The 27,816-nt window shown below is 35.8% G+C and overlaps 1 protein-coding gene across 1 annotated transcript; it reads right to left on the reverse strand.

Annotated features, from left to right (window-relative positions):
- Positions 1-27,382, reverse strand: CCDC138 (coiled-coil domain containing 138). The gene is made up of 12 exons (XM_071569782.1): positions 27,308-27,382; positions 25,696-25,880; positions 24,528-24,686; positions 22,598-22,717; positions 21,139-21,216; positions 20,949-21,059; positions 19,730-19,894; positions 18,810-18,926; positions 17,978-18,170; positions 14,708-14,884; positions 1,882-2,020; positions 1-781 (listed from the first exon to the last, which is right to left on the reverse strand). The coding sequence occupies exons 1-12, from the start codon at positions 27,315-27,317 to the stop codon at positions 610-612; spliced, it is 1,626 nt and encodes a 541-aa protein (XP_071425883.1). The 5' UTR covers positions 27,318-27,382; the 3' UTR covers positions 1-609.
- Between the last annotated feature and the right edge of the window lie 434 nt (positions 27,383-27,816).

Genomic DNA, 27,816 nt, shown 5'->3' on the forward strand with positions numbered 1-27,816 from the left:
ACATTACAAACCAAAGTTGCACTAGAAATTTATACAAAGCAGGACAAAATACTAAAGACTACTTAAATACAGGAAAAGATCATACAAACACTACGACATTCTGAAATGAAACCAACAAGATTTCTCATGCAACTCATCTAATTATGTTAAATCAAAGTCTGGTTTTAACTATTAAAACTGTAATTATCTCAACAGATAATTTCATAAGATATCTGTCTATTACTTATCAACTACAAAATAAAGAAATGAATTTAGAAAACTCTCTGAAGAGTTAAAGGTAACTGAGATTCATAATTGTAAGGAAAGGTTGGTATTTCTGATCTGCTTGCTCAAAGAATCCAATTCTTTGCATGAGTTATTGAGAACAGTAGCATTATTTCACTTTGTTAAAAAGTACTAAAGAAATCCAATTAAGATGTTAATTTTTCATTTTCCTTTTTATGAATTAGAATAATTTTTATCAATGAAAATCCACAAAATTGTGAATTGTACAGTACTGAGGTTCTGCTTAATTTATTTATAAAAATCAGTAAAATTTTTTTCAAATTTCAATTAATATATGCAGTTGGTATAAATTATACAGAACAATAATTAGACTGCAAGATAGTGCTAGTGACTTGCACTCAGACTGGAGGCAAGAGAGTTACTCCTCAACAATCCCAAATTCAGTAGAATTGAATTGAGGTTTATGTAGAGGAAGGTGTCATCTGGATTTGTAGTCCTATGCAGCTCTTGGATCAGTTGGTGAAGATCAAACAATTCAAACATCTTCTTATTGCTTCTGCAAAAGATTGTAAATAAAATAATTGTCAATGGAAAATTGAGAGGTTTCATCTAAACACTAAAGATGCCATAGAAAATAATTATTTAATGGAGGAAAATGTGCATTATATTGGGAGTTTCACATAATTCTTCTACGTTGCATCTAGTGTCTCTAAGCAGGTTATCAATGCATTCTGAGAAAAATCTTGGCAAAAATTACCAAAAAGTGTAATTTTTCTTCAGTAAGTGGTATGTAAATGTAGTATAAAGAAAGCTCAAGGAAAGACTGTAATAGGGTTTTTCATGCATGTGAAAAAAGATTCTAGAGACAATAAAGAAAAAATTTTGAATAATAAGTATTTCTGAGCCAACTTTGTTCTTACTGTATTTCCAGTGTCAGTTATGATTTATATTAATTATTTTATAGGAAAACTTTTTTTCCCTAGAGTTCAATTTTATTCCTTACAAAAAATGAAAACTTCAGTTTTGTCAACAGCTTTAAGTCTAATATAAAAAATAACTCAGATACCCTCTTTCATAAAAAAAACCACTTCATTAAGCAATGCACCAATGGAGCTCAGCAGAACATTACTACTGATATGATGACCTGTTACAATAAACCAATAATCATTAAGCAATGGGAACATATTTTAAAAAGAGTAACATTCCCAAGAGGGCTTAAATGGATTAAAACTTTAAATTTTGTTTTTGAAGGAAATGAAAACTGATGAAACTTGAATGCAAGTCATAGATGAGACTGAATTTTCAAAGGAGATTACGACCAAGTATCCAAGGAAAACTGAAGGTCAGAGTTTCTCTTCTAAGAATTTTAAGGTTTTTTGTCACCTGCAGACACAAAGAATAATTCCTTTTTAGGCTAAGTTGTGGGGTTTTCTCTGTTTGGAACTCTGTAAATTGAACTAGATTTATACACTAATTGAGAGTCTTAAAGCTCTGTGACAGAAACAGTTTAAACTTAAATGCTAACATTAAAAGTCCAGCATTTTATATGTTAGAGTGAATAAACAGCAAATGAGTTTTTGAAAAAGAAAAAAGATAAAGGTCCCCAAGTTTACTGATCTAATAATAACTAAAAGAATGAGAGTAATAAAGGATTACTTTATTCTGGAGAGCTTTTGCAGTATAACACAGAGCTTTTCCAAAACTGGAACATCTAGCTTAGAACTTTGAAGCAAAACAGAGCAAGTCCGGAAGAAGGATTCGTTACTGCAGGCTTCCAGGAAAGGCTGCAAGGAATCTGGAAAAGAAAATAATTTAAAAACTATCACAGAGTTCAGTGCAGGGAAAAGTACAATGGCTATTGGTACCTTTAGGTGCCTTTAAATGCTTCATGTTGTGCAATTATTAGAATGACTAAATAATCCAGTTTATGTTAAACATGTTATGCAAAACTCAGGTAAAACTAGAAACTGAAAAAAATGTAAGTTCCTAAGAGTTCTGACACTACTGAACTTTGTATTAAAAAGAGGTCTACTCCCTTGAGAACAAATGAAAACAGGAAACAGTAAAATTTTAAACTCAACTAAAAACTCTTATATTGGACATGTTTATTCAATGCTCATTTATCATGATTCTTTCCTTTTGATCATTTGAGTGTGTGGTAGTTTTAGGTAGGCTTCAGATTATCAGGCTCAGAGAATCTACGTAGATTAGGAGAAACAGGTATCACCTGACTTAAGTAACCAAAGAAATATTTCATACCAGATGATGCAAACCTGAGATATGAATACAGGAGTAAGAGGTATTTTTCTGAGTTCCATCATGGCTGAAGTAGAGATGGGACATTCTGCAGCTGCCCTGCTGTCTTGGGCCCTGCTGCCGCTACTTGCATTTTGTTTGAATTCAGGAAAGTAGAAACATTTTGTTGTTATACTTTCTGTTTCTTGCTAAGTGCCTTTTGGGGTTCTTATAGATCGAGAGTGACAGAATCTTTCAATGGGGAGTGGGAAGTTATTTCTTGTTATTTCTAACTCGTGTGTGTGTTATATTGTAGTTTAATTTTCTCTTTTCTGTATAAATATATATAGTTAGTTTAAGCATAAACCTAGTTTGAAGGTGTTTTTTCTTTCTCCCTTTACTTAGCCGGAGGTAGAGAAGCTTTCTCTCTGTGTTGGGCATTGGCATTTTGCCAGCTCAACCCAAGACAGAGGGTAACATTAGGCCATGGAAAAAGACTCAGTGTCATGGTTTAGCAATGGTACTCCCCAAATTAGTGCTTCCAGTGAGACTCTTCAAACCATGCTGCTGTTGAGATAAAACCAATTTACTGAAAACAGCAATGAGATAAGAAAGCAAACAGTTAACAGTAACAAAAGCATACAAAAGAAAGAGTGATTCACATGCAAAAAATGGTCACTGCGGAGTTTGACCAGACCTGACCCGAGCCAACCCAACCCCAGCCACGCCACCCCAATGGCTCCTTCTGGCTCGGAGCTGGCGTCACCCCACCGCTCCCTCCGCCACATGTACTCAACCAGAAGGAACCCCTTCTCCTGGGAAGAGTCCCTTCCCAACCCTGGCAGCGACATGAGGTGGTATAGAAGAACCTCTGGGTCCTGGCCATGCACCCTCCTGGCTACTGCAAAAATCATCCCTGTTCTGGCCAGAACCAAGACACTCAGAAACAAATATTTTAAGCTGCTGCAAATCACATGGACAGGGATAGTACATATAAGAGATTGTGTGAGACCTGACAGTCTCTCACTATCAAAATATTGACCTTGTACTCTGTTTCAAGACAGGCAACATAATAATTAAGTGGCAAAATTCAGTGCTGGATAACAATTAAATACCAACAAAACTCCCTTAAAATAGCAGATGAGATTTTATGTCACACTATATAACATTTCCCTCTACCTGTTTCCCAAAAGCTTATCACTTCAGAATAAATCTGTTCCCTTGTTATCTCGTTGTTGGTTCTGATACTACAGATTAATTTATAGCAAAAATAAGTAACAATTTATTTTTCTTATAGCGTAGGCTATTTGCATTAGTAGAATATACGTAAGGAATATATTTTAATGTTTACATAATGTTGAAATATTTAGTGTGTTTTACCTAATAAGAAAATGCAGTATGCAAATTATAGCATAAATCAATAAACACAGACATTAAAAATATTCTCAGCACATATGCTGAATCTTGTAATTTAAAAATAGGATGTCAAGATGCTTTAATGAGTACAAAGAGGACTGGATGTATGTTTTGGTCAAAATTTTCCTCTTCCTTGTCCAAGGACATACAACTTAATAAATATAACAAGTAGCCTTGGAATGAATTCAAGGTTTTAATTTATTTCAGGAGGTTTACTGATATAAAATCAGAAGAAATGCTACAGAAAACTGTCAGGAATAGGGCTTATAAAGGAAATCAACTTGGCATTGAAAGTCAGCCTGAAAGCCTCATCAACTAATTTTCTCAGAGCTGGGGATTTATACTGAATATTCAGTAAGGATCCTGTAATTCCTATTTCAACAAATGACCAAGTGCCACCTCCTTGATATACTATACAGTTAACTCATGAAACTTGTGGGCCTTTGGTGATTTACACCCTCAGATGAAGAGACTGAGAAACAGCAAATGCCTTTAGCACAGATCAGAGAAACTATGGCCATGTGTAATCTTTCCCCTCTTTTCAGTAGAGGTACTTCTGGTAAACTGACTTAAAATGTGGGATTCAAAGATAGAATCCACAAAATATGTAGAATGTGTGGGTAGAAACCATACAGATGCAGGATATTAACAGAGTTTTGTAGCAAGAGGCCAACCTTGCAGCAATAAAAAGCAAGATGACAACAGATGTACTGTGAAGTTTGGAAAAGGCAGGCAGATGTTTTGTGGTTTGCATAGCTGAAGTGTCCTCTGTTCTTTACCCAAAGCAATACAAAACAAAAATTATTCAGAGATATATATTATTGAAGCAATAAATCATCAGAAATTAATCTGGTTTTATATTTACATCTACTTCCATGTTTCTTGCATTCTTTCTACCATGTTCACTCCACCTATGATTTATGTATACTGTCCTCTCATTTTCAACACTATTTCCAGTTACAATTTGCTGTCTCAAAATTGTAACAGCAGTAAACATAAAACACAAATGGAAGTAAAGTATAAAAATAAGCATTAATCAGTAAAAAATATACTGAAAAAAGGATAAGTCAAGATACTATTTCTTATTTTACTTTAGCTTATGGTCTTCAAGGCATACCACTTTTAATATTCCTTTTAATACTTCTATACTTTCACTGCAGAAGGTATTATTTGTCAGAAATTGTCATATAAAAAAGCTCAGGGCTATCTGTCAATTGCAGCAAACAAAAATCCCTAGACAAGTTCACCACATGTGGTACATTCAGTAATACATGACTGACATGCATTCAAGATTCACTGCTCTTTATTGAGCCACTGTTGCCCGTGACAGAACTTTGAGATTAACTACATACAGCAGTGTCTTAAATCTGGAAAAATAATTAACCAAGAATTCACTTCTAGTATGATGGTGTAATGCCCTAGTGAGCCTAACCTGTTAAAATTCACAAGAAGGGGCGACAAAACTACAAACAGAAACAGCAAACAAGCAAAGCCCAATGCACACAATCTACCGTTTTAAAAGTACTTCTTGACAAAATAGTTGTCACTTAAAAGTGATGGAAGAAAAATTTCTATACAGATAGCAAAAAGACATAACCTTCTCTAAAGCAAGGAAAATCTAGAACTACAAATTATGTAGTACATAACTTTACAGAAATTCTATAGAACTACAACTTCATAGAAATTCTTCTAAAATTTCCTGGAGTTCCCACAAATGATTCCCTATTCCCAAGAAGCAGAAATGGTCCTACCAACCTGCACTGAACCACTGCTCAAGTCTGTTTTAACAATAAAAATTTGAAACAGTGTATCTTACTTACCAAAATGCTTATCAGAAAGGCAATAAAAGTATAAACAAATGTGTGAGAACATTGATATTCACGAAGTAAATTGAGAAGGAAAGTTTTTCTTCTTTCTACTGTCCGTTCAAACAACAATGGCTTTAGAAAACTCTCATTTAACGTGACTTCTGACTCACTGGAACTCTGATTCATGAGATCTGAAGGTAACAAGACTAATTGGATGAGAAGGGCAATACCACAATTTATTCCTACAAATCTCCTTAAATAGCCATAAAAGATTTTAATTCCTTTTCTGCAGGGTAAACAAATACCACATTCAACTTATATGGACATTTCTTTGCTGCCTTGCTCTTATTTAACATTAAAAAAATTATATATATATATATATATATATGTTTATATACACATATATGTATGTATGCTCTAAGAATGGTTTTGTGGTTTTGACTGTAAAGTTAATGTAAAATTAATGTAAAAGAGAGCATTAGTTTGAAGACAGAGGATTTTTGCCATAAAACAGAAGGGCCAAAGTAGAAATAATTTCTAGAAGTTCACAAGGTTCAATCAAGTGAAAGCAAACTGATAAAAGCAGATGTTTAAGTAGACCTTCTGTACACTGCTTATATACTCACTTCAGATAAGCTTTTGTAGAATATATTCTAAGTAATCAGAAAATGAACAAAACTTGTCAATTAAACACATGACTAGCTGATTAAAATAATATAACCTTCAGCTTTTAGAATATTTTTATGGCTTTGATCTGCATAGATTTTGCTTTTATTTAACTATTTTAGAAAAACTAAATTGCAATTCATCCTGACAGGACTTTGTGATAATGTAAATTAATCTACAAAAACCTTCACTGGCATCTTTAGAAAATTGCTGCATGTTGCAGTTGCACTAACTCAGCTTGATAGGTGGACTGCAATGAACAATGAGTAATTTATCACTGTTGACAGAATTCATCTGAAATTTACCCTCAAAGTAATCAGTCACAGCATAAAATCTCACCAGCTATAGTTATCCAGAAAATTCTGTTTTATAGCTAAAGTTATGACACTTCAGAAAATTAAAATGACAACTCTAAGTTCATGTTTCAGCAAATTAATAATTACAGTTTTGTCTCATTTCTAATAGTGTGAGGATCTGCTGGGAAAAACCAGACCACGTGACAGCAATGCAAGTGAATGACAGAGCACTGTCTACTAGTGTGGAAAAGTTAACCAACACAAAAGTTAATTGTGGACCACAGCAGAAACACTTCAAAGGAAACAGCAACATAACTTGCTTATAACTAACTGTCTAAAGGACAGTAACCTGGAAGATTTGAACCATTTGCTGAACTTAGCATTTTCTCCTGTAATAAGTACGCAGGACTGTTAAATGTCAGTGGGTAAAGCACAGTGTAACTGCCCACCGGCTGACACTGAGTTAACAGAGCCCAGGGTCAACTTCAGCTGGTCACCCAGTATGTGTTGACTTCAGCACGATCTGATTTGCTCTTTGGTTTCCTAGGATGTGCAAGACATTCATGCAGACATGAACACAGGATGTATAGGAGACCGATACCATTCTCAAATGGCAACTGGAAGTCACATCCAGAAAAAAAATTATAATAGAAAAGGTTAAAAAATTAGCAGGACTACTTATGCCACAGAAAATTCTTAGAATGAAAAGAAGCCTACAAGGAAAATAAAAAAGGTCAGAAAAGAAAGCTATGCCTTGGAGGTCAGAAACTATAAAAAGAATAGTATGAAAAGTCAAGTTAAGTCAGGCCTCCTTAAGAAAACTCTCCCAGTCATTTAAGTACAAATAGAACAAAAAAGAGGCAGTGAAGTCTTCTCACTAACCAGGCCTACTAGATATATCACTTGAGGTAGCAAGACAGTGTTTGAGGGACAGTGTGCTAGTGTGAGGTCCTTTGGCCTGGAGATCTTCAAAATTAGGGCTTCCTGTTAAAAAATAATGACAAGACCAATAGCATATCTGAAATGCATCTACACCAATGCATGCAGCATGGGCAACAAACGGGAGGAGCTGGAAGCAGGAAAACCATGACATAGTTGCCATCACAGAGACATGGTGGATGAGTCACGCAACTGAGTATTGGATGGCTCTGTAAACTGTTCAGAAGGGACGGGCAAGGAAGGAGAGGTGGTGGAGTAGCCCCTTATGTTAAGGAGTGTTTTGACTATCTAGATGACAATGGTGATGACAGGGTGGAGTGTCTGTGGTTAAAAATCAGGGGAAAGTCCAAGGCAGATACTCTGGTTGGAGTCTGTTACAGATCACCCAACCAGGATGAAGAGGCAGATGAAACACTCTATAAGAATCTGGGAGATGTCTCGTAATTGCTAACTGTTCTCATGGGGGACTTCAATTTACCAGATGTCTGCTAGAGATACAGTACAGCAGAGAGGAAACAATCCAGAAGCTTTCAGGTGTGTGTGTGTGTGTGTAAGATTCCTGACACAGCTGATGAGGGGGCCAGCTAGGGAAGGCGTCCCATTGGACTTGCCCCTGATGCACTCTGTGAACAAAGAAAGACTTGTGGGTGATGTGATGGCTGGAGGCTCTCTTGGGCACAGAGATCAGAAAATGATAAGAGTTTTTAATTCTTGGCAGAGTAAGGAAGAGGGAGAGCAGAACTATTAACTGGGACTTCCAGAAGGGCAGACTTTAGTCTTTTAGGGGACTGGTTGAGAGACTCCCATGGGAGGCAGTCCTGATGGGTAGAGTACAGCCAGGAAGGCTGGACATCCTTCAAGAAGGAAATCTTAAAGACAAAGAAGCAGGCTGTCCCAGTATGCCAAAAGACAAGCTGGTGAGGAAGTGGATTGGTCTGGCTAAACAAAGAGGGTTCTCTGGAACTCAGAGGAAAAAAAGTAAGAGTATATGGCCTTTGGAAGAAGGGGCAGGCAACTCAGGAGGATTGCAAGGATGTCATGAAGCTTTGCAGGGGGAGAACCAGAAGGACAAAAGTCCAAGTAGAACTTAGTCTGGCCATTGCTAGAATAAATAGTAAAATGTTTCTATGGATAAATTAGTAACAAAAGTATGTAGGGAGAAAACACAATGACAAAAGATGAGGAAAAGGCTGAGGTGCCCTTATGCCTTTATTGCCTCATAGCAAGCAAGACCAGTTCTTTTCCAGGTACCCAGCCCCCCGAGCTGGGAGGCAGGGACAGGGAGCAGAATGAAGCTCCCATAATGCAAGGGGAAATGGTCAGCAACCTGCTACACCACTTAGACACACACCAATTTATGGAATTGGATGGGATCCACCCAAGGGTGCTGAGGGAGATGGTGGAAATGCTCACTGAGCCACTTTCCATCATTTGCCAGTAGTCTTGGCTAACTGAGGAGGTTCCAGTTTACTAGAGGTTAGCAAATGTATCACCCGTCTACAAGAAGGGCCAGAAGGAGTATCCAGGGAACTACAGGCTCATTAACCCAAACCTGGTGCGAGGGAAGGTCATGGGACAAATCATCTTGAGTGCCATTACATGGCAAGTACAGGATCAGGCACAGCCAGCATGGATTTGTGAAAGGCAGGTCCTGCTTGACCAACCTGATCTCCATCTATGATGAAGTGACCAGCTTGGTGGATGAGGGAAAGACTGTGAATGTTGTTTACCTGGACTTTAGTAAAGACTTTGACATTGTTTTCCACAGCATTCTCCTGAAGAAACTAGCCACTCATGGAGTGAATGGGTGAACTGTTTGGTGGGTAAAAAAACTGAAGTAAAAAAAACTGATAAAAAACAGGTCAGGAAGCAGCACTTTGTGAAAAGAGAACAGTCAATGCAATATAATATGTTGATTTCGAACAAAAAAATGGCAAACTGAACATGTGTGCCATTCAGTAAAAAAATGAAGATATTTTCAGGAACTAAAGCCGACAAAAAAGAAAATAAAATGTTCTATAGGTTTATCTGTAAGTATGTGTATAGAAACCACAGGTATTGTTGAGGCAGAATAGTCAGATACTTTTCTGGTAAATAAATGCTTCAGCAGTTATAACTCATCTAGACCTCAATACCATTTGATAAAGCAACACGTGATATTATAGTGGAGAAGATGGGGGTGAGTAGAATGACTGGAAGGTGTGTGGTGTAAGGAACGGGCTAAAAATGAACTTCAGTTTTAAATACTGATTTTTTTTCAATTGTGCTTATTTGGTGTATTAGTTAATGACTATGGCATGAAGATCAGAATAGTCTAATGAAATTCTATGCTAGAACTGCCCACTGAGAATGCAACAGCTGTAAAACACATGGAAAACAGAATTATCTATCTTTCTTGGTAGAAGAGCAGAAGCACAAAGATGATACATTAAGAAACAACAAACATTTTTCCAGGAAAATCACTGATTTGAAACATCATCGGATGAAAACTTTTGATGTGCTGATTGAATTCAGGATGTCCATGAGTAATCAACATGGTCTAATCATTAAAGACTGATTCTAATGACGACTGAAAGAGAGAAAAAAAAACCATTTTACAAATTACCTAAACAGCATTCTAAATTGAAGATATACACTACTACGTGTTACTTTGTTCAAGAAACTAGAAAAAGCCTAATAAAAGGAATTACAACTCTTTCTTACAGAGAACATCTAGGGAGTTTTTGTCCAACACCTTTTCTGTCAGAGCTTGTCTGCCTTGTTTCCTTTACTCCAATATCGCAAATCCTGTAATAACCAGCTCAGAACCAAGCACAGTACTTCAAACAGAATCTCAAACTCAAATACAGAAGCCTTTACATAAACAAATATGATCTATAATTCTGTAATATCAGATTGCAAGTGAAGAGGTAAATAAAATCGGAATGCTGACAATGTGTAGTTGTCACTCAAACTGCACAATTTTTTACTTTTGACTTCACAAAAAAGCCTTTCTTTATGAAATTTCAATTATGACATCGCTCTAAAAACAGTTGGCTAAAAAGTACAGTATGCACATTTACTAGTCTAATACAAAATAAAATGTGTATTAAGAATATTTTTTTCCTAAATAAATCATACTTATTTTTAAATTAAACCATTAAATTTTATGGAAGGCTGTAAAACTGTAAACTGTTTATTAAAGAAATGCAAGTTTAGTAAATAAGAGCAAACAAGATCCTACTTGAATAAAATTAAATGTTCTAAAGGTTTCACAACTTAAATTGACTTGAAAAAGGATGTGTATATCCAAACACGGATATAAACAACTCCTTTTTACATGAAATATTTAAAAAAACTTAGCATTCATGTCTCTTAAAAATTGCATGCTGCTTGGGAACTACAGTATTGCCCTAAATGAACAGTGAAGCTTTACTTCTGAAGTGGCTACTTAGCTCTACATAACTTTATGTTTAATGGCCCCTTCTATTTCTTACTTTGGAGTGGATGACACAGGGGTCTAAAATTCAGAATGGCTAAGCATTACACAAAATAATGACAGGCATTATTTGGTATTAGAGAGAATGTTTTCAGAAGAATGAATAAAAATTACAAAGGTAAGAGAATAATAGAGGGAGGATTTCCTTTTAAATGGCTTGCATTTCAATGTTTGTTCCACATAAGCTGTAAATAATTTCTTTCACTATAGTTCAAACACCATTCCTCAAGATAATTTTCACATCTGCCTTTCACACAGGTGAGGGGGAATCCTACGGTATGGTATGGTATTCACAAAATCGACATTTTTACCCTTTCAATACTGCAGAATGAGTTTGCTTGGAAAGTTTCAATTCTACAAAGTTACCAGTAAAGATAATATGATGGAAAAACTTAAATTTTAATCTGTTTAAACATACAGGTATTTTTTACTCCATGCCTTCACTGCTTGTAGTGAGTTTCCTTGACAGATTCTGACCATCGACATTTTAGGAGTACCCGTAGAACAGTCCACATTGTAGAATACTCAACGTCAGTTATGGAAGCATTCCAACCCAAAGGAAAAGAGGGAGCTTCCATATCGGTAGTCCACATAAAAAGATTCAGTTTACAAGTAAATAAGTACAGCTTTTTACTATGGAGACAATTCTTTTATCTTCACTGGCTCGATTAACTTCCCTATGAGATGAATACATCTGGACACAGACCTGGTTACCCATGACCATAATATTTTCTTTAAAAAAATTAAAATTAGAAATAATGTTCAGTGAATGTGTAAAGACCTTTGCAGTTACTAAAAGTCTTCAATGATGTTAATGTGGTTAAGAAATCACACTGAAGCCCAGCCAGAATATGCCCTATTTTAGAATAAACATGAGAGAATAATTTTGAGAATATTTTTTTAATATGCACTCATCTCAATTTGTAAGTACATGTCAACGCAAAACATACTCTCTGCAAAACAGAAAAGTAAAAATAAGTTTTATGAGCAGGTAATTGTTGATTTCATTGAATGAATTTAAGACTGGGAAAGGGGAACCTACTAATCTACATGATGGAAGTCAGTTACCACTGCAGGAGAAATTTAAGACATAATTCTTTGTATAAAAGTGCAAAGGGTGAAACGAAGGTAGGCAGCTCTCTGCTAACAGCAGATTTCACATCAAGCATGAATCAGACTACAGTTAACAATGGTATTTTTGATAGGTGACTACAAACTCACTACATCCTTTGAAACTGTTTTAACTGATTCACAAGTAAAAAAAACCACAGTAGGCAGCACAAGAAGTCAGAAGACAGGAAGAACAGTATTCAACAAGATTGTATATGACAAGTATTCAGCTATGGGCTGATTTAAAACTAATGATGTGATGTTCTTCAACACCCATAGAACAAATTCTCTCGATGAAGTTGTGTTACTTATTACTAGATTGTTTCCAGAAAATGTTTCATGTCTGGCATACAAGAATTCTCTTGAACAGTGTTGCTACACCTCCTGTCCTAGAAAGAAGATCTGTTGAGAAAAGTAATTTGTAGTCTTAGGGAGGGAATTTTGGGGTGTGAAGGTGCCCTGGAAGCCACTGCTTCACATTGTAACAATCTGAATGATTAAAAGTAACTATCATTTCAATTATTAAACATTAATTTTAATAGTAATTTAAATGCAAAATGGTAAGATCTTCATTAAGCAACACATACATTATATGCCATTTGACTAAACTGACACACCAGCATGCAGCAATGAATACATTTTGCTCCAAAAGTGGTCAGAGTACTGCATTTGTAGAATGCACATTCAGAATTTATCAAGAACTAAATCTATTTTCTATTACAATGTTACCCAAGAAGATTTTGTCCTTAGTTCTATCTTCAGAAGGCTTCAGGGCTTAGAGATGGGACTAAAAACCAAACATCATGCCCTGGTAGCTGTAGTAAAAAATAAAGGGCTGCGTTGGTGCTGTGTTCACATACACCAGCTATTGGAAAGTACAAGTCAAAGACAAGACTGAACAGGTTGAAATATACCAATTTATGCACCATTATGGACATTTTTAGACAAAAATATTAACAGAAAGTAGAATGAAAAGGGATAAAATAACTGTGGAGTTGATTTTCTACTGTCAGGTTCAAAATAAGCTGCTAACTCTTGCAACTGTGGAATTCAGAAGCAACCTGTCACTTCCACTGAAGATAGCTGACTAAACCAGTTCAACTTAGGCCACTGAGCTCATCTGAAGGAAAAGAATTTCTCCATCATGCAAAGAACATGAACTATAACACAAGTTATTTAACATTATATTGTTTATTCTAACAATTACCCACAACTTCATTTCAGCTACTTAATAAGTTTCTGGCATAGATTAAATGAAGCAATTTGCTAACAGAATGCAAATGGTTAGTAAGGAATCACTCAGTTGCAAAGTTTCTTTCCTCAAGTCTACTAACAGTAAAAGTAGTAAACAGAATCCACAGAAGTACTGGAATATGGGAAAAAATCCCAACACTGTTAGAGCGTGAAAGTAAACGGAAACTGAAGTTCTGTTGACACAAAGTAAATGGAAATTACTGCATAACATCTTTGCAGACTCTCACTCTTGGGCCCTAAGGGGCTGGTCGAAACTAAACTCAACTTTTTCCACCTCTGACATTTAAAAGTCAGCCTTTGTTCCAACTATGAATGTATTCATATACATTAAAAGAAAAGTGATCAGTGTAACATTTTGCTTCCTCCTTAGGCTTTAACGTTTTTGTAAAAGACCTGAGGCAAACAAGACCAGCACATATAAGTATATATTCTGTATCTATGGTGCACTGTTTACTCAATGCTATACCATCCCAAGTCAAACATGCTTTGTATTTTAACTGGTACAATGCATGGTAATAAAATCCTTGCAAAATAATGCACATTTCAAAAATATCAGCAGCCCCTTCTCCTTTTCTGTTCTAAAAGCCAGTGAGTGATTTTTATCTTTAAAAGAAAAACACTCCCGAAGTTTTTTCAACATGGCACTGGAATGCCTCTCTACCTTCATGCTAATCCAGTTGGTTATCAACCGATCCTTACCCTGTATCACTTGGAAAAATGCTGTGACAAATAAGATTATTAACGCTTTTCTAGGGCCAAAGCACAGTAAAATTCAGCAAAACATAACCATTTCTTCTAGAAATGCTATTTCCAATTATTAGAAACTGAAAAATGACTGGGGATGAACTGTTAATTCAAATTAGGAAAAGAATTTAAATATTTTTTATCTCCACCTTCTGGCAGGTTTTCATGATTTGGCTTCCCTAACACAGCCTGACTTCAAAGAAAAATATCAGCAAGGTAATACAGTGGAATAAACTGAAATGCCAAATCAGAAAGAGCAACACAAAATTCACAGCAATAAATAAGAAAGCAAGCAGGACAAAATATAAAACACAGGTGCTGAAAGGAAGAAGAAAACACAAGACGACTTAGAAGGAGAAAGGCAATTCAGAAATATATTTTATGTCTCTAATGAATGTACAGGATACAAATGAATGTTAATACTACATTAGATTATTTATACATAAGAATCATGCTGGTTTTACATTGTACTTGTGCTTACCTCACCTCAAGATTTTTTTCTTACTTTTTTTTTTTTTGCAATTACCCATATTTACCAGATTCCATGGTCATCTGAAGTAATCCATCCAGAGCACTGGAAAGCAGACCTCTACGGCATACTTTTAAGTGACTTAATACAACAGGCACACATTGGTATTCCAAAAATAAGGCCTTCCCTTCATCTGTCTTCAAGTCTACACGAAGAGAATCAAACGCCTGAGCCAGGTAATCCACTGAAAGATATAAGAATACAGGCAACAAAACTTCCGTAATCATCCTTTCATTAAGCAATGTGCACAACCATCTGACAGTTTCTGTTGCAGATACATATTTACACGTGAAATGGTGAAAATATTAATTTTACTTTTTATTTAAAGACATACTCTGTTTTTATTCCTTAACAATTTGCTGTGAGTGGAGAAAATCTCTATTTGCAATTCACATATTTAAGAAAAATGTACTTACAAATGTAAAGTCCTATGAATATTTTGCTTAAGAGGAAAGAAAATACAGGCTTAAACAGTTTGAGACAATGTTGGTTTCAATATCTGGAAAGCCTTTATTAAAGGAGTCAAGAGCTGATTTGTCTGAGTAAGAGCAGTTACTTTCATGAGAGCAACTACTACCAATCCTTCTATAAAAAGTGGTAGTTTCAATGCACTCATTTTATACTACCATCCATTGTGGAGTGTATTAAATTACACTCACAATGTAGATTAAGTGAACCAATCTAAGTCCCTAATTTCCTGATGTCAAATCTTCCTCGGGATCTTGGAATCACATTGATCACCTGGAGTGCATAAGGAAACAAGTTATTCTGCACAAAAGTTTAACTACTGTGCCATCTGCTGGATACTGACATTTTGAAGAAAAGCGGATACATGTTCAGACCAAATGTGCTATTTTATCACTATATCGTTATTGTCATGTAGTCAGAGTGATCAAATTTCATACATAGTGATATCTGAGATATGTTTAACATCAGATCATATTTTCCATGTTATAGAAGACAGCAGTAAAAATGAACCATAAGAAGCTAAACTGGTTCATTCTAATCAAGATTGTTTATCTGCTTAGGGTAAATCAGTCTCTGCAATGACTAGTTTTGGTACTGCAATTCTTCTTGCATTGCTTTCATCAAACATTTCTAGAAATGTGAGTCTCAATTTAAAAATAATTAGCATGCTGCACCAAAATAGCTTGACTGAAGTAGTTCCCTCCAAAGCTGAAATACTGTGTTAGTTCATTAATGATGTCAGAGTGGTCTTTCACCATGTTTAAATCCTGTATTTACTGTAAATACTCTCAACATAAATACTGCATAGGTTGTTAAGCATAAAGACAAACTAATCTGCTTAACCATCTAATCCAGAAGCACAACAAGAACACCATTCATTATCTATGTATTTAAAACCTTTGGCATCCCAATTTAGTATCAATCAGGGTGCCACAGATTGCAGCAATTTTGTGACATGGAGCTTTACTGTCTAAGAAAGGGCCTAAAATTCATAACATATTTCATGTAAGAGACTAAAAAAAGTCAGATGCCAAAGTAGACATCTGATTTGGACATTCTGACATGGTTTTTCAGGAGTACCTTGAAAATTAACATCTCTGTAACATGTCTCAATCTCATTCTGTTATTAGCAGAATAAATGCATTACTAGTACAGACATTTAAAAATAGAAATTATTATTCAGAGAATAAAAGGTTGCAAAAATCAAAGGTAGCATAGAATCATGGAACAATTCAGATGGGAATCTAGGCCAGCCTTCCTGTCCAGTGTAGGACCACCTCTGATGTTAGGTTAGATTGCTCATTTGTAACCCCACTGAACAATTACATGCTCTCAAAATGATCTGTGCTTTTAAAACGTCTTTGAAAAGGGAAAAATAAGTGGTAAACATCACAAAGAGCTGGAAAAGTTATAGATATATTCATTCTTATGCTATCCTTGTAAAACTTCTTCTTGCATGAAATTCCAGTTGTGCAGCACCACACTGCTTCTAAGTTGTTGCAAGTAAGCAGCAATTGCATATTACACCTGCTGTTAATGGTATATAATTAGTTCTCTGCCTGACTTCCATAAAAAGGACCGGCAACATCTCTTGTTACCTATTTCCATTGAAGAGAGAAAAGACTTCACAACTGAAAGCTGGCAGTTAACAAATCAGCTGGGAGAACAGTTACTCCAGTCTTTGAGTTATATTTTCCACACTTTTTCTCACACTCTCCAGATAGAATCTGATTTATGTAATCCCACAGTCTCTACTTTGAAATCTTTATCTTCTCCGTCTCCCAAAAGGCAGGGAAGACCCAAACTCCTCTATTTCTTTACCAACACCAAATTATATAGGTTTTAAGTAGAGAATTCTACTTTACTATTACACATATCTGCCAGTGTGAAAGGTGGAAGGATTCTGGGAACAAAGGAAACATAAAAAACACATGGAAAGGAAGGAGTCACTCACCTTGTGATGCCCCCCTAGACAATCCCCCTGATCCTTTCTGGTTAGCAAAAGGCAGAAGAGAGAGCTGAAAATGATGTAACTATAATCCCCTAAAAGTCATTGGACTATATTGTTAAACAGGATACTTGGTCCTTTTTTTCACAAAGAAATGTGCATGCACAAAAAATCAAGTGTTAATATATTCAGAAACTCCATAATAATAAGTAGCAATTATATTGCATTTAGGATTCAGAGGGGACATATCAACTCTGCTGCTTTTATGTTGATGGACTCCTTTTGCATAGATTCACAGCAATCACTGAAGCCATTATTAAATTAAAACACTAAATCAAAGAGAAAGCTAGTAATAGAAGTAAAAATAAGATATTCTTTTGGATTATTAATCAAATGTGCACATACAAGAATTAAGAACCTTCAAGCATAATTCAGATTATGTTGACGTGTTCAAAGAAGACATATATAGATTAGAAATAGGCAAGAATTTGTTTAAATAACCAAAGTTAACCTGTAAGTTAATTTCAAAATCTCTCTATAAATCAGACTAATTGAAGGTTTTTCTTCTCCGAGTTTTGACACAAAAGGCAACACAAATCTCTATGTCAAAAGGACAAGGAAGGAAAGAAGTTTAACAGAATTATCATCATCTGTTTTCAGAAATGTGTGTCATATTAAAAGGAACACATAAATTCAAACATGCAATGAATAATAGCAAGATTCATACTTGTATATTTTGCTTCACAAGGTAGAAAACCACTTTTCACTAAGCAAGCAAAACAGATTCTATAGTATCATAGAAATGTTTTTTATCCAGGCATGTGACTGAAATAAATAAATTAATATTTAAAAACAACTGACCTTGTGTCACTGTTTTAAGCACAATTAAAGTTGACAGAAACCTCAAGGGCATACAGGAACTCTTAAAGAAAGCTGCTGATTTCGATTTAGTGTATGTAGACTGTTCAGAAGAACCATGTGGGTTTCCCTTACTCACTATGCCTTTGAAAATATCTTCGCCAAGTCTCCTCATTGTTGATCTCATTGTTGCATGCTGTTTCAAACAGTGCACACAGTTAGTGTAAACACTAAAACACATTAAAATCCTGTGCACTATAAAGAGATTCATATGTTCCCTATGTGATTAAATATTAAATAGAAAATGGTCTGACCACATATTGGAATACAATCTGTACAGGAGATGAGGTTCCAAAAGCAGCTGAACAACATTATCATGGTGCTGTATCCACACGGACTTCACCAAGAGACTAATTAGTGAGGGCCCCGGATATGCTGACATTATTTAAGTTGCCTCTGGTTCCAGAAAAACTTAAGTTTCAGTCAACTCTATTTTGTACGGTTGCCTGAAATTGTGTCCTATAAAACTATTTACAGCATCAAAGTCTAAATATAACACGGTACAGGGAATATCTATTCGATTTTCATCACAAACTATACAGAACTATTACCTCAGAATCAAACTTCACAATATGCTCATTTGAAATATAGTTACTTACAAGCACTAAACACAACAGCTTATTATTCTATCGAATTTAAATTCAAGATATTCAACTTTTTATACTACCTGAAAACATCCACTTGTCATATATGTTTAAAATGCAAAATCCATTAATATCTTCTGTGAATTTAGTTATTAAAAAAACACATACTGCAAGAGGACTACTTATTTTACCTGTGTATCAGTGTCTAGCTGTCTTACAGACCAGTAAATAAATTTAATCACAGGCACGTGCAGTTTAGAATTCACATATGGCATCCACTGGAGTTGCTCAGTAGCAATAGGCAAAAGCTGTAAAAATAAACAAAACCAGAATTACATGCAGTATATAAAATTACCCTCTAAGCTAACTGTAAGTGGAAAACAAACAAACCTCCTAACTTTCTCTTGGAGCAATTTTCTCTGGAGACTAACAGACTACATGTGCAAATACTCTCTGGGCAGATCCAGTACAGGCAGATCCAGGTAACAGAATTATTTGCATACACAGATTTTAGATTTTCACAGAGGTTTACACACAAAAGTGGAGATACATGTGAGCTCAACTTCAACTCAAATTGAGCTCATATCCAATGCCAGTGGCTACAAATCTTTTTATATAATGAAGAAATACTACAGAAGAGTACTTTCTGAACACTTTACTGATTTCCAAATCTTGGTATCACCAGAAAGAAAACAATAAAAGTGCTCAAAGTACAGCACAGTATTATCTTTTATCAGTCATAAATTGAAATTTTAATACGTAAATAGGCATTAAAAATATTTGAAATTTGACCTGTCTGTTTCTTTAAAACAAAGGAATTATGTACAGTATCAGACATAACACACAACACAAAGTATCAACTGATAGAAGACACTTGAAATAAAATGCTGAAACTCTCATGTTGAGACTGGACAACACATTATTTTATTACAAATTATCTGTATGCTTTACAAATGACAAATTATTGTATCTCACTGTTGGAACAAGTACTGACTTATTAACAGTGATTTTGGTTTAATTACATGTTGACCTGTAATATTCTCAGAATCATTTGAAACCCCCAAGAAATCCAAAACATGTTAAGAAAAGCAAACAATCCAAATCCCTTTACCTTCATACACTTTTGCCAAGTACAGGGTTTATTTGAGCTCTGGGTAACCATAAGTTTATGACTGTCCTCTCTTTCTTCTTGTATTTTTATTTTGCTAAGATGCTGGTCCGAGATCCAATCCATAAGAAAAGTTAAGAGCTCATAAACTTGTGAATTCAATGGTAGCTGTAATACATCCACAACATCAAATATTTCAGCTTTCAAGTTAATGATTTTTCTAAGCCAAAATAGTAACAGACTGAAACACGTAAGAGTGCATTAGTTATGAAATATTATGCATAATATAAAGGATGACAATTTTATGACTCATAAAATCTGGGAGGTAAGTTACAATTTAGGGAGCCTGTGGAAAACATCATATTCAAGGAGACAGTCATCTTGAACAGGACTTGTGTGCTGTGTTGGACCTCGTAGTCAGGGTTTGAGTAGCCTGTATATTATTAATATAACTGTAACTGAAAATATCTCTGGGAAAGGTGAACTGTATTTGGCAATCTTGACTAGGAGACCACTGTACATAAAGGAGCCAGAGATCAACATCACAGTTACCTTGAGAAGGTGTAGGTTGAGCACAGATCAATCAACTGCACAGTTTACCCTGTGCTTGGCTGCAGAATAAACTCAGGCAGCTCCCACTTGGTACTACTGATTACGCCTCCTGCCTGGCCTTGCCCTTGTCTAAAAAGGCAACAAGTTCTTCTCCTGTTAATGTCCTTCATGAATAGAGTTGTTTTGTTTCCGGAAAATTATGTAATATCTTGAATGGCCAAAAAGGAGGAGCTTCTCTCAACAGACTGAACCTGCTCAACATGCCCAGGGAAAAATCCACCTGAGGTCCACCTGATGCTGCACAAACACAAAGTTCTCAGCATCTGAGGGGACACAAGATTTACTCACTACCTGTATTCCTCCTCTTACTCTGTCTTATTAAAACAGCCTTTTAATTAAGCCATTTGTTGTCAGATCTTTCTTTGAGAGACCCAGAAGGAACCCTGCAGTGTTTTTCTCTCTATTTACATATGCAATATGAATCCAAGACATTTTTAGCAACAAACTTCATTCTTTGTTAACTGTGTGTTTCTTTTCTTATTATAACTAATTCACTCATGAAATAAAATTGGAAGCCAGGTTTTGTAATGTCTAGCAGACACACAGAGAATGTTGCACTGCCTAATAATGTCTTTTGAATGAAGATTCAAGACTTTTGCTCAATACTTACCTTAGCAAGTTTTGATGTTGCCATCACTTTTTCCTGTTTCACAGGTTTGCTTTGGTCCATCACTTGACATATATCGTGAGACTTCCGTACCATTGAAAATTCATGTTTCCTCTATAACAAAAAATAACAATGAATTACATTTCACTGGTTACCTATAAAGGAAGCAGGTACATGTAAGAACAAACCTTACTTGTAGATTCTCTAAACGAGCTTGAACTTTTCGTGCTTGACCTTCCAACTTCTTGTTCAGCTCAGTTGTATCACTTAACTGAAAGAATTGGAAAATATTAAAGTATCCATAAATTCAAAACTCAATTCTTGACTTAATTATCATACTGAAATAAGCTGATATTCCTGTTGAGCAGTTAAATTATTTAAATTCAATTTTTTTCTTATGAGCAAGTAAAGTGATAGAAAAAAAATCGTCATCTGCCTCCCCCAACAAATCACAGAATCACAGATTGTCTGTGGTTCAAGAGCAATGCTGGAGGACATCTGATCCAACCTGCCAGCTCAGGCTGGGCCACCAAAGCTGCCCAGGACTATACTTGGACAGCTTTTGAGCAGCTTCAAGGTCTGAGATTCTAACACTTCTCTGAGCAGCCTGTTCCAGGATAAATAAGACAGCAGCAGTAGCAATTTGTTGACCTGCAGCCCAACCTTGCAGTGAGCAGGGGAAGGATAAGGACTACAATGCTACTCTAGATATACAGGTACTTCACATCTTTTCATGAAAAAGTGACATAAAATTGGAGCACACATTTCAAGAATGTTACAAGAGTCTTGTTAATGGGAAAGGTGAAACTTGTTTTCTCTGCAGAATGAGACTGTAACTGACATGCTACAGAAACAGTTTGCCCGGAAGAAAAGATGAAGGAAACTGTAACCTCCACTTAAATGTAAGAAACATGCCCTATACATACAGCAATGAACAGCATAATTATCAGAGCAGCCCTCAGTCTGCACAGAAATGCAAAGATTTTACAGTGAGGGGAAATAATGAGACAGATGCAGCAGAACCATCAACATCTAGGTCTGACCTTCTCTAAAGAAAGAATAAGGCTCTGCTGTAGATTTTTATCAGAACGAGTATTAATTCAACGAAGAAACAATGATCAAACAGTTTAGACAGCAATTTGTATGTCAGCATTTTAGGTCAGATTTAACAGGCAACTGAAACAAATTCCTACTCTCTGTATTACTACGAAACAGTCTCAGTTTAAGAACTGAAAAAATACTGCCTTAATTCACCAAAATTACTGAAAACACTGAGCAAACAAGGAGTTAGAACTACACATTCTACTTTCTTTTTAAAATAGAATCAGCACAGCCAATCAGCATAGAGCGAATTCTATTAAGTCATAAAATACTTTCTCTCCATTCACTTCCAGTTCACCTCAGAAGACATAGATTTGCCTCTCCTAACAGTAGGTCAGAGGAATAAGTCCAATTTTTTTATTCTGTAAAAGATCAGAAAAGCTAAATTTCAAGTACTAGAAAAATGTGCAGAAAGTACTTTCAGGCATTTATACAATTCTTGCCTTACAGACACAAAAAATCGTCTGTTTTGCAAATTAAAGCTGCTCAAATATTTTAAACCGTTGACTATTAATTGTAAAATTATTTATAGCAAGAAATAACTATTTTACCTGTTTCCTCAAAGAGTCATTCATTTCCTTCAAGGTGTCAAATGATGACTTCAGCCTCCTATTTTCTTTAGTTATTTCTCTCAAGGCTTCTGTCAGCTGTTTAACTTCTGCCTCATGTTGCTATAGAAATATCACATTTAAAAACATGATTTCAAAGAGACTATTCTAGAAACATTCTAGAAACTATTCTAGTTCCATTTTAGTGTTAAAATAATAGGACAGACTTTCAAATATCAAGTCTGTCATTCTGCACAGCCAAATGTGCACATTCAGACAGTAATGAGAAAAACAAGATCCGTGCTGTCTGTTAAGAAGGATCTATATGGAAAGTGAGAGTAATATGGACAGACTAGAGCTCCTATTCTTTCCAGATTCTATATATATATTTCAGACTACATATATATGTGTATATTTCTCAAACAATTCAGATGTGGGAAATGCTTGTAAACCAAAATCAATGAAAAAGCTTTTATTTACAGCTCACTCAATTACAAAAAACTGTGATTGTGTTTTGAGGTTTCAACTATTTTTTTTTGTTTTGCTCACTCTCAGTCATGCAGAGCAAGAAATTAATCATATGCCTTGTAGAGTACTGTTCTGGTTTACAACACAAGTGTGTGAATTGTTAACTACAACCTGCATATCCACTGCCATTCTTCTCTTTCCCCTGAAACTTGTTTTGGATTTAATCTTCTCTGGACAGCTGTGTATCTCTTTAAGTACCTCAGATTTGATAAAACAGCAAGATTTTATTTTATTGAAAATATTCCAGCTATATATATGTACTATCTTTCATTACTCTCTTTCCATGAATTCACTACTCTTCACTCATTCACCTACTCACTCTCGACTGTTCCATTTCCAGTCATATCCTCTCTTCCTGTATGTGCAAATGACAAAAATAAAGGGCAGTAGATGTTTGCCTCCTCTGTTCTTAAGTTATCCAATATTTGGAACACCAGTCTTGCCAATCTCCCTGTTCCTATGCTTAACTACTTTAGTTACATCTAGTTTTTCAGCCTTTTATGTAGCTGGAGACTGGCACATTCACCCTCAATTCATGCTGTGTGTTTAGCCCATGCACCCACCCATCATACTCTGCTCCTGTTGCTGAAATTTCTACTCAAATGCAATACTGTACACTCAGGCCTTGTTAACAATATACTTTTTTCAGATCTACCCTCTGGCACCCTTTCCTCCTTTCTAACGTTAGTCTATCTTCCCTCAACAGTTTGTGGGAAAGTTTTACCTGCACATTTCAAAGAAATTTAATTTATCAGCTTCTGCTTTTGACACAAAGTAAACATATTTAAGGATTTATCTTGGAAACCTCCTGGATAATAACTTACACTTCTCACAAGACCTAAATTCAATAGTAAACACTCTCAAGAACAGTGTTATTAGTAAGTATCTCTTTTAACAGCAAAATCATACCATTTCATTTCTTCCCACACTTCCAAAGTTAGGTTGACCTTCCTGTGAACTTTTTGAGTCTTTGGTTGCTAATACTCTCTGCAATAGGTGTTAAGTTATAAGATCTCAGTGTGTCTTAAAGTCTTCACAAGGAAATCCACTACAACTACAGCTGATGCAAAGATACTGATTTAACTTATATACAATTACAGGGAGACCACAATCTTTTCTTTAATACTGGTCATATAGCTCACTGTTTTAGAAACAAGTGACCTCTTTTTTCTAACTTGTAACAGTAAAATGCACTATGCATCAGACAACTAAATGAACTATTCTGAAACAGAAATCATACAAAAATTTTAATAATATTGTTCAGTACTTTTTATATAAGTCTTTAGGGATTTCAAGCACTGTAAAGAAAAAAGCAGTATTTCCAGCAACATGTGATGTTTTAAGACAACTACAAAAAAGTTATATGGGATATAGAGCAATATCTATCATTAAATATATTTTTCACCTCTTTTAGAACTCCAAATTTTGTGTGAACTTCTTCCTCAACACCTCTTATTTTAGCCAAAGCTGCTTCATGTTTGAAAAGTAAAGCTTCTCGTTCATTTAGATAATGCTCTCGTTTCTGGAGTTGCAGAGCATACTCCTGCTGTGCTGAACTTTCTCTCTGTATCAAGAAAAAAAAAAGTTGAAACTGCTTTAAAAACCCATGATTTTGCCACGAATTATACCGAATCTGAGTTTTTGTCCCAGAGAAATGCTTAGCTTTTTGTGAAATTATAGTGTTACAGAATAGCTTACTGAGACAAAATGCCCTGATGGCCCATCTGTGTTCAGTTTCCTGAACATATTAACACATATTTTCCACATATTAACCCAAATGACTGATGTGTGTTGGGATGGCTCAGCCCCCCAAAATACAAAATGTAACTCAACATTGTTGCTCAAGTATAGATTAATTAAACTTTGGCTTTTGCATTCAAAATATTTGGCTAATAGTATTAACAGTAAGGCAGAACAGAGTCTGATGTGACCATCTATACTGAACACTGGATTAACTATATTGCTTCTTCAGTTAGTCAGAAGCAACCCTGAAGCAGTGATGAGGAATAAAGATACAAAATTATTTTTATTTCATGTGGTGCAAAAGACAGTCATGGCAAGGAATCCAGCAGAAGCTTAGGAACCATTACGGAGTAAAACCACAGTAGCCTAGGCCTGCTGGAGATGAACTGGAAGGATGAGTGGAGGGTTTTTGCAGGAGGCTGTGAAGGCGAGTGCTCTGGAATGCCCAGAGTCAAAAGAACAGTTTTAGAAGCAAAGGTTATGGGTGCTTCCCTCCATGCCCACAGTGTGTCACACGACAGTCTTGGATGTAGAATCACTGAGTTCAAACTCTCTCAAGCTGAATCCACCCACCTAACCACCTCCCTGATCTACCCGCAATTCAAGTCAAAGCACCATTACCAAATCAGTGAATTAATTTAGGGGAAGAGGCATATGAAGGTAGACATTTAGTATATAAGAATTGTGATCAGTATAAAGTAATAGCAATATGTAATAGCTTTAATACATAACTAAGTTTTACTGTGTAAGTAATATGTGACTTCTTTATCAAAAGTGAGAATCTTCATAACATTATTCAACAAAAATTTTAAGGGGATTCCAGTTCCCACCTGGAGCTTCTGATGTATGACAAATAATTCATCATAAATTTGGCTGATGTGAGGTGGTATTAAACCTTGGTTATTGCATCCCTGAGAAGCAGTTCCACTCACGATTTTCTTTAACAAACCACTGCCAATATTTCGGTTACTATTTTCTTGTGTATTTGCAGCCAAATGAGATGGTAAGGTATGGCCTGTGGACAGGGAAAAAACCATTTTATATTAAAAAATTAGTCCTAGGTAAATAATTATATAATTGTTGTATAAAACCAGCAAAAATGTATTTTAGCAATACAAGGTAACAAGTATAAAGCAAGATATATATAAAAATGTGAAAGTAATCTACAGAATTACTGAGAATTGCTCAAAGCTGTGTTCCATGATGTGTTTGAACTGATCAACTGATCAGGAATCAGTGGAGTGGTAAGTAAAACTATGCCCTCAACTGCAATACAGAAATCCCACAGATATGTGTATGGAATCTATGCACAGATTGAACCATAATGTTACCAAAATCTCCTTATTTTTATTTTTTTTGTAGGGGCTTAAGTCAAGTGATTTGCAGCTGACTAGACCTTAGGCTGACCCCTAAGTTACGCAAGGAAGAGTTAGAAACTACTGGACAGCACATGACAAAGTGCTTGAGGGGACAGATTACAGCATAAGAAACTGATTAAACCTGTGAATGGCACAGTGAGGAATGGCTACAATTCACAAATAGCCAAATGCACAAAATTCAGAGATAATTGAAGGGAAATACTGGGATCTTTTTGGGGAGAGACATCTTGCAAGGTCTACTGCACCTAGGTGCCACATCAGGATAAGATTACCTCGGTAGCAGTATCAGAAACACTAATTTGGGTACTTTGCTTATTTTGGCTGAGACAGAGGCAATTTTCTTCATAGAAGCCAGTGTGGGGCTATGGTTTGGATTTGTGCTGGAAACAGTGTTGGTAACTCAGAGATATTCTGGCTGTTGTTAAGCAGGACTTGCACAGAGTCAAAGCCTTTTCTGCCTCTCACCCCACACCACCAGTGAGGGGGGCTGGGGATGCACAAGATGCTGTGAGGGGACACAGGCAGGACAGCTGATCCCAACTGACCAGGGCGATATCCCACAGCATTGGCCCTCATGCTTAGCACATATAGGCGGGGGAAACAAAGAGGAAGGGGGAAATATTTGGTGTCATGGTGTTTGTCTTCCCACGTCACTGTTACACAGGACATTGCCTGGCTTTCCTGGAGATTGCTGAACACCTGCCTGCTCATGGGAAGCGGTGGATGAATTCCTTGTTCTGCTTTGCTGGTGTGCATGGGAAGTGTCTCCATTGACAGTGCCACTGATCTGTTCTGCCTGGCTTCTGACACTCTTTTCAGCCACTTTGGGGTTGGCTGTCTGTTTGTTTCCACACTTTCACACACACTTTCAGAAGAATACATCAGTGTTCTTCTAAACCTAAACTCTCCCTCCCCAAGAGACAGCTACACTAATTCACAAACTTCCCTACTTGCCTTTTCAAACATTTTCAGTGAATGAATGCTACCTGGTCCCTGCTACAACATTGTAGCTAGAATTTCCTGAGCTAGCTGAATAAAATATACAGAATTTGATATTTATTACCTGTTTTCATGTATACAGCTGTATTTTGAATTGTGTCAGTTTCAGAGACAGTAATGGTCTTTTCTTTAATTTCTAGAACACTTGAATCACAAAAAGAATCTTGCTTATCATCAAAGCTAAAAACACAAAAAGGTAATAATGTTAAATTACTCAGTTCCTTTTTCAGCATGCTACATAACTGAGCACTGAGAGAAGGCTGTATAAGATGGCAAACATTGCTCAGTGTATGACATTGATACTCGACTAATAACAAATAGCAGAGGGAAATCACTTGGATGGAAGGCATTATTACTCACATGACTTTAAACAGAGCAATTACTAGTGTTGCTGACTTAAAAGCAATAACAATAACTAGGATTTTCACACTGTAAACACATGTGTGCAACAGGTAAAACCAACCCTATTCTCTCATCACAAACCACCAAATTCCTGGAGAACTATAAATACACACTCCCCTTTTAAATTTTATTTTTCACATTTGGTGTAAAAAAGCCCTGACATTTCTTGGC

This window comes from Pithys albifrons, chromosome 1 (assembly GCF_047495875.1).
Source record: "Pithys albifrons albifrons isolate INPA30051 chromosome 1, PitAlb_v1, whole genome shotgun sequence".
NCBI classification, from domain to species: Eukaryota; Metazoa; Chordata; class Aves; order Passeriformes; family Thamnophilidae; genus Pithys; species Pithys albifrons.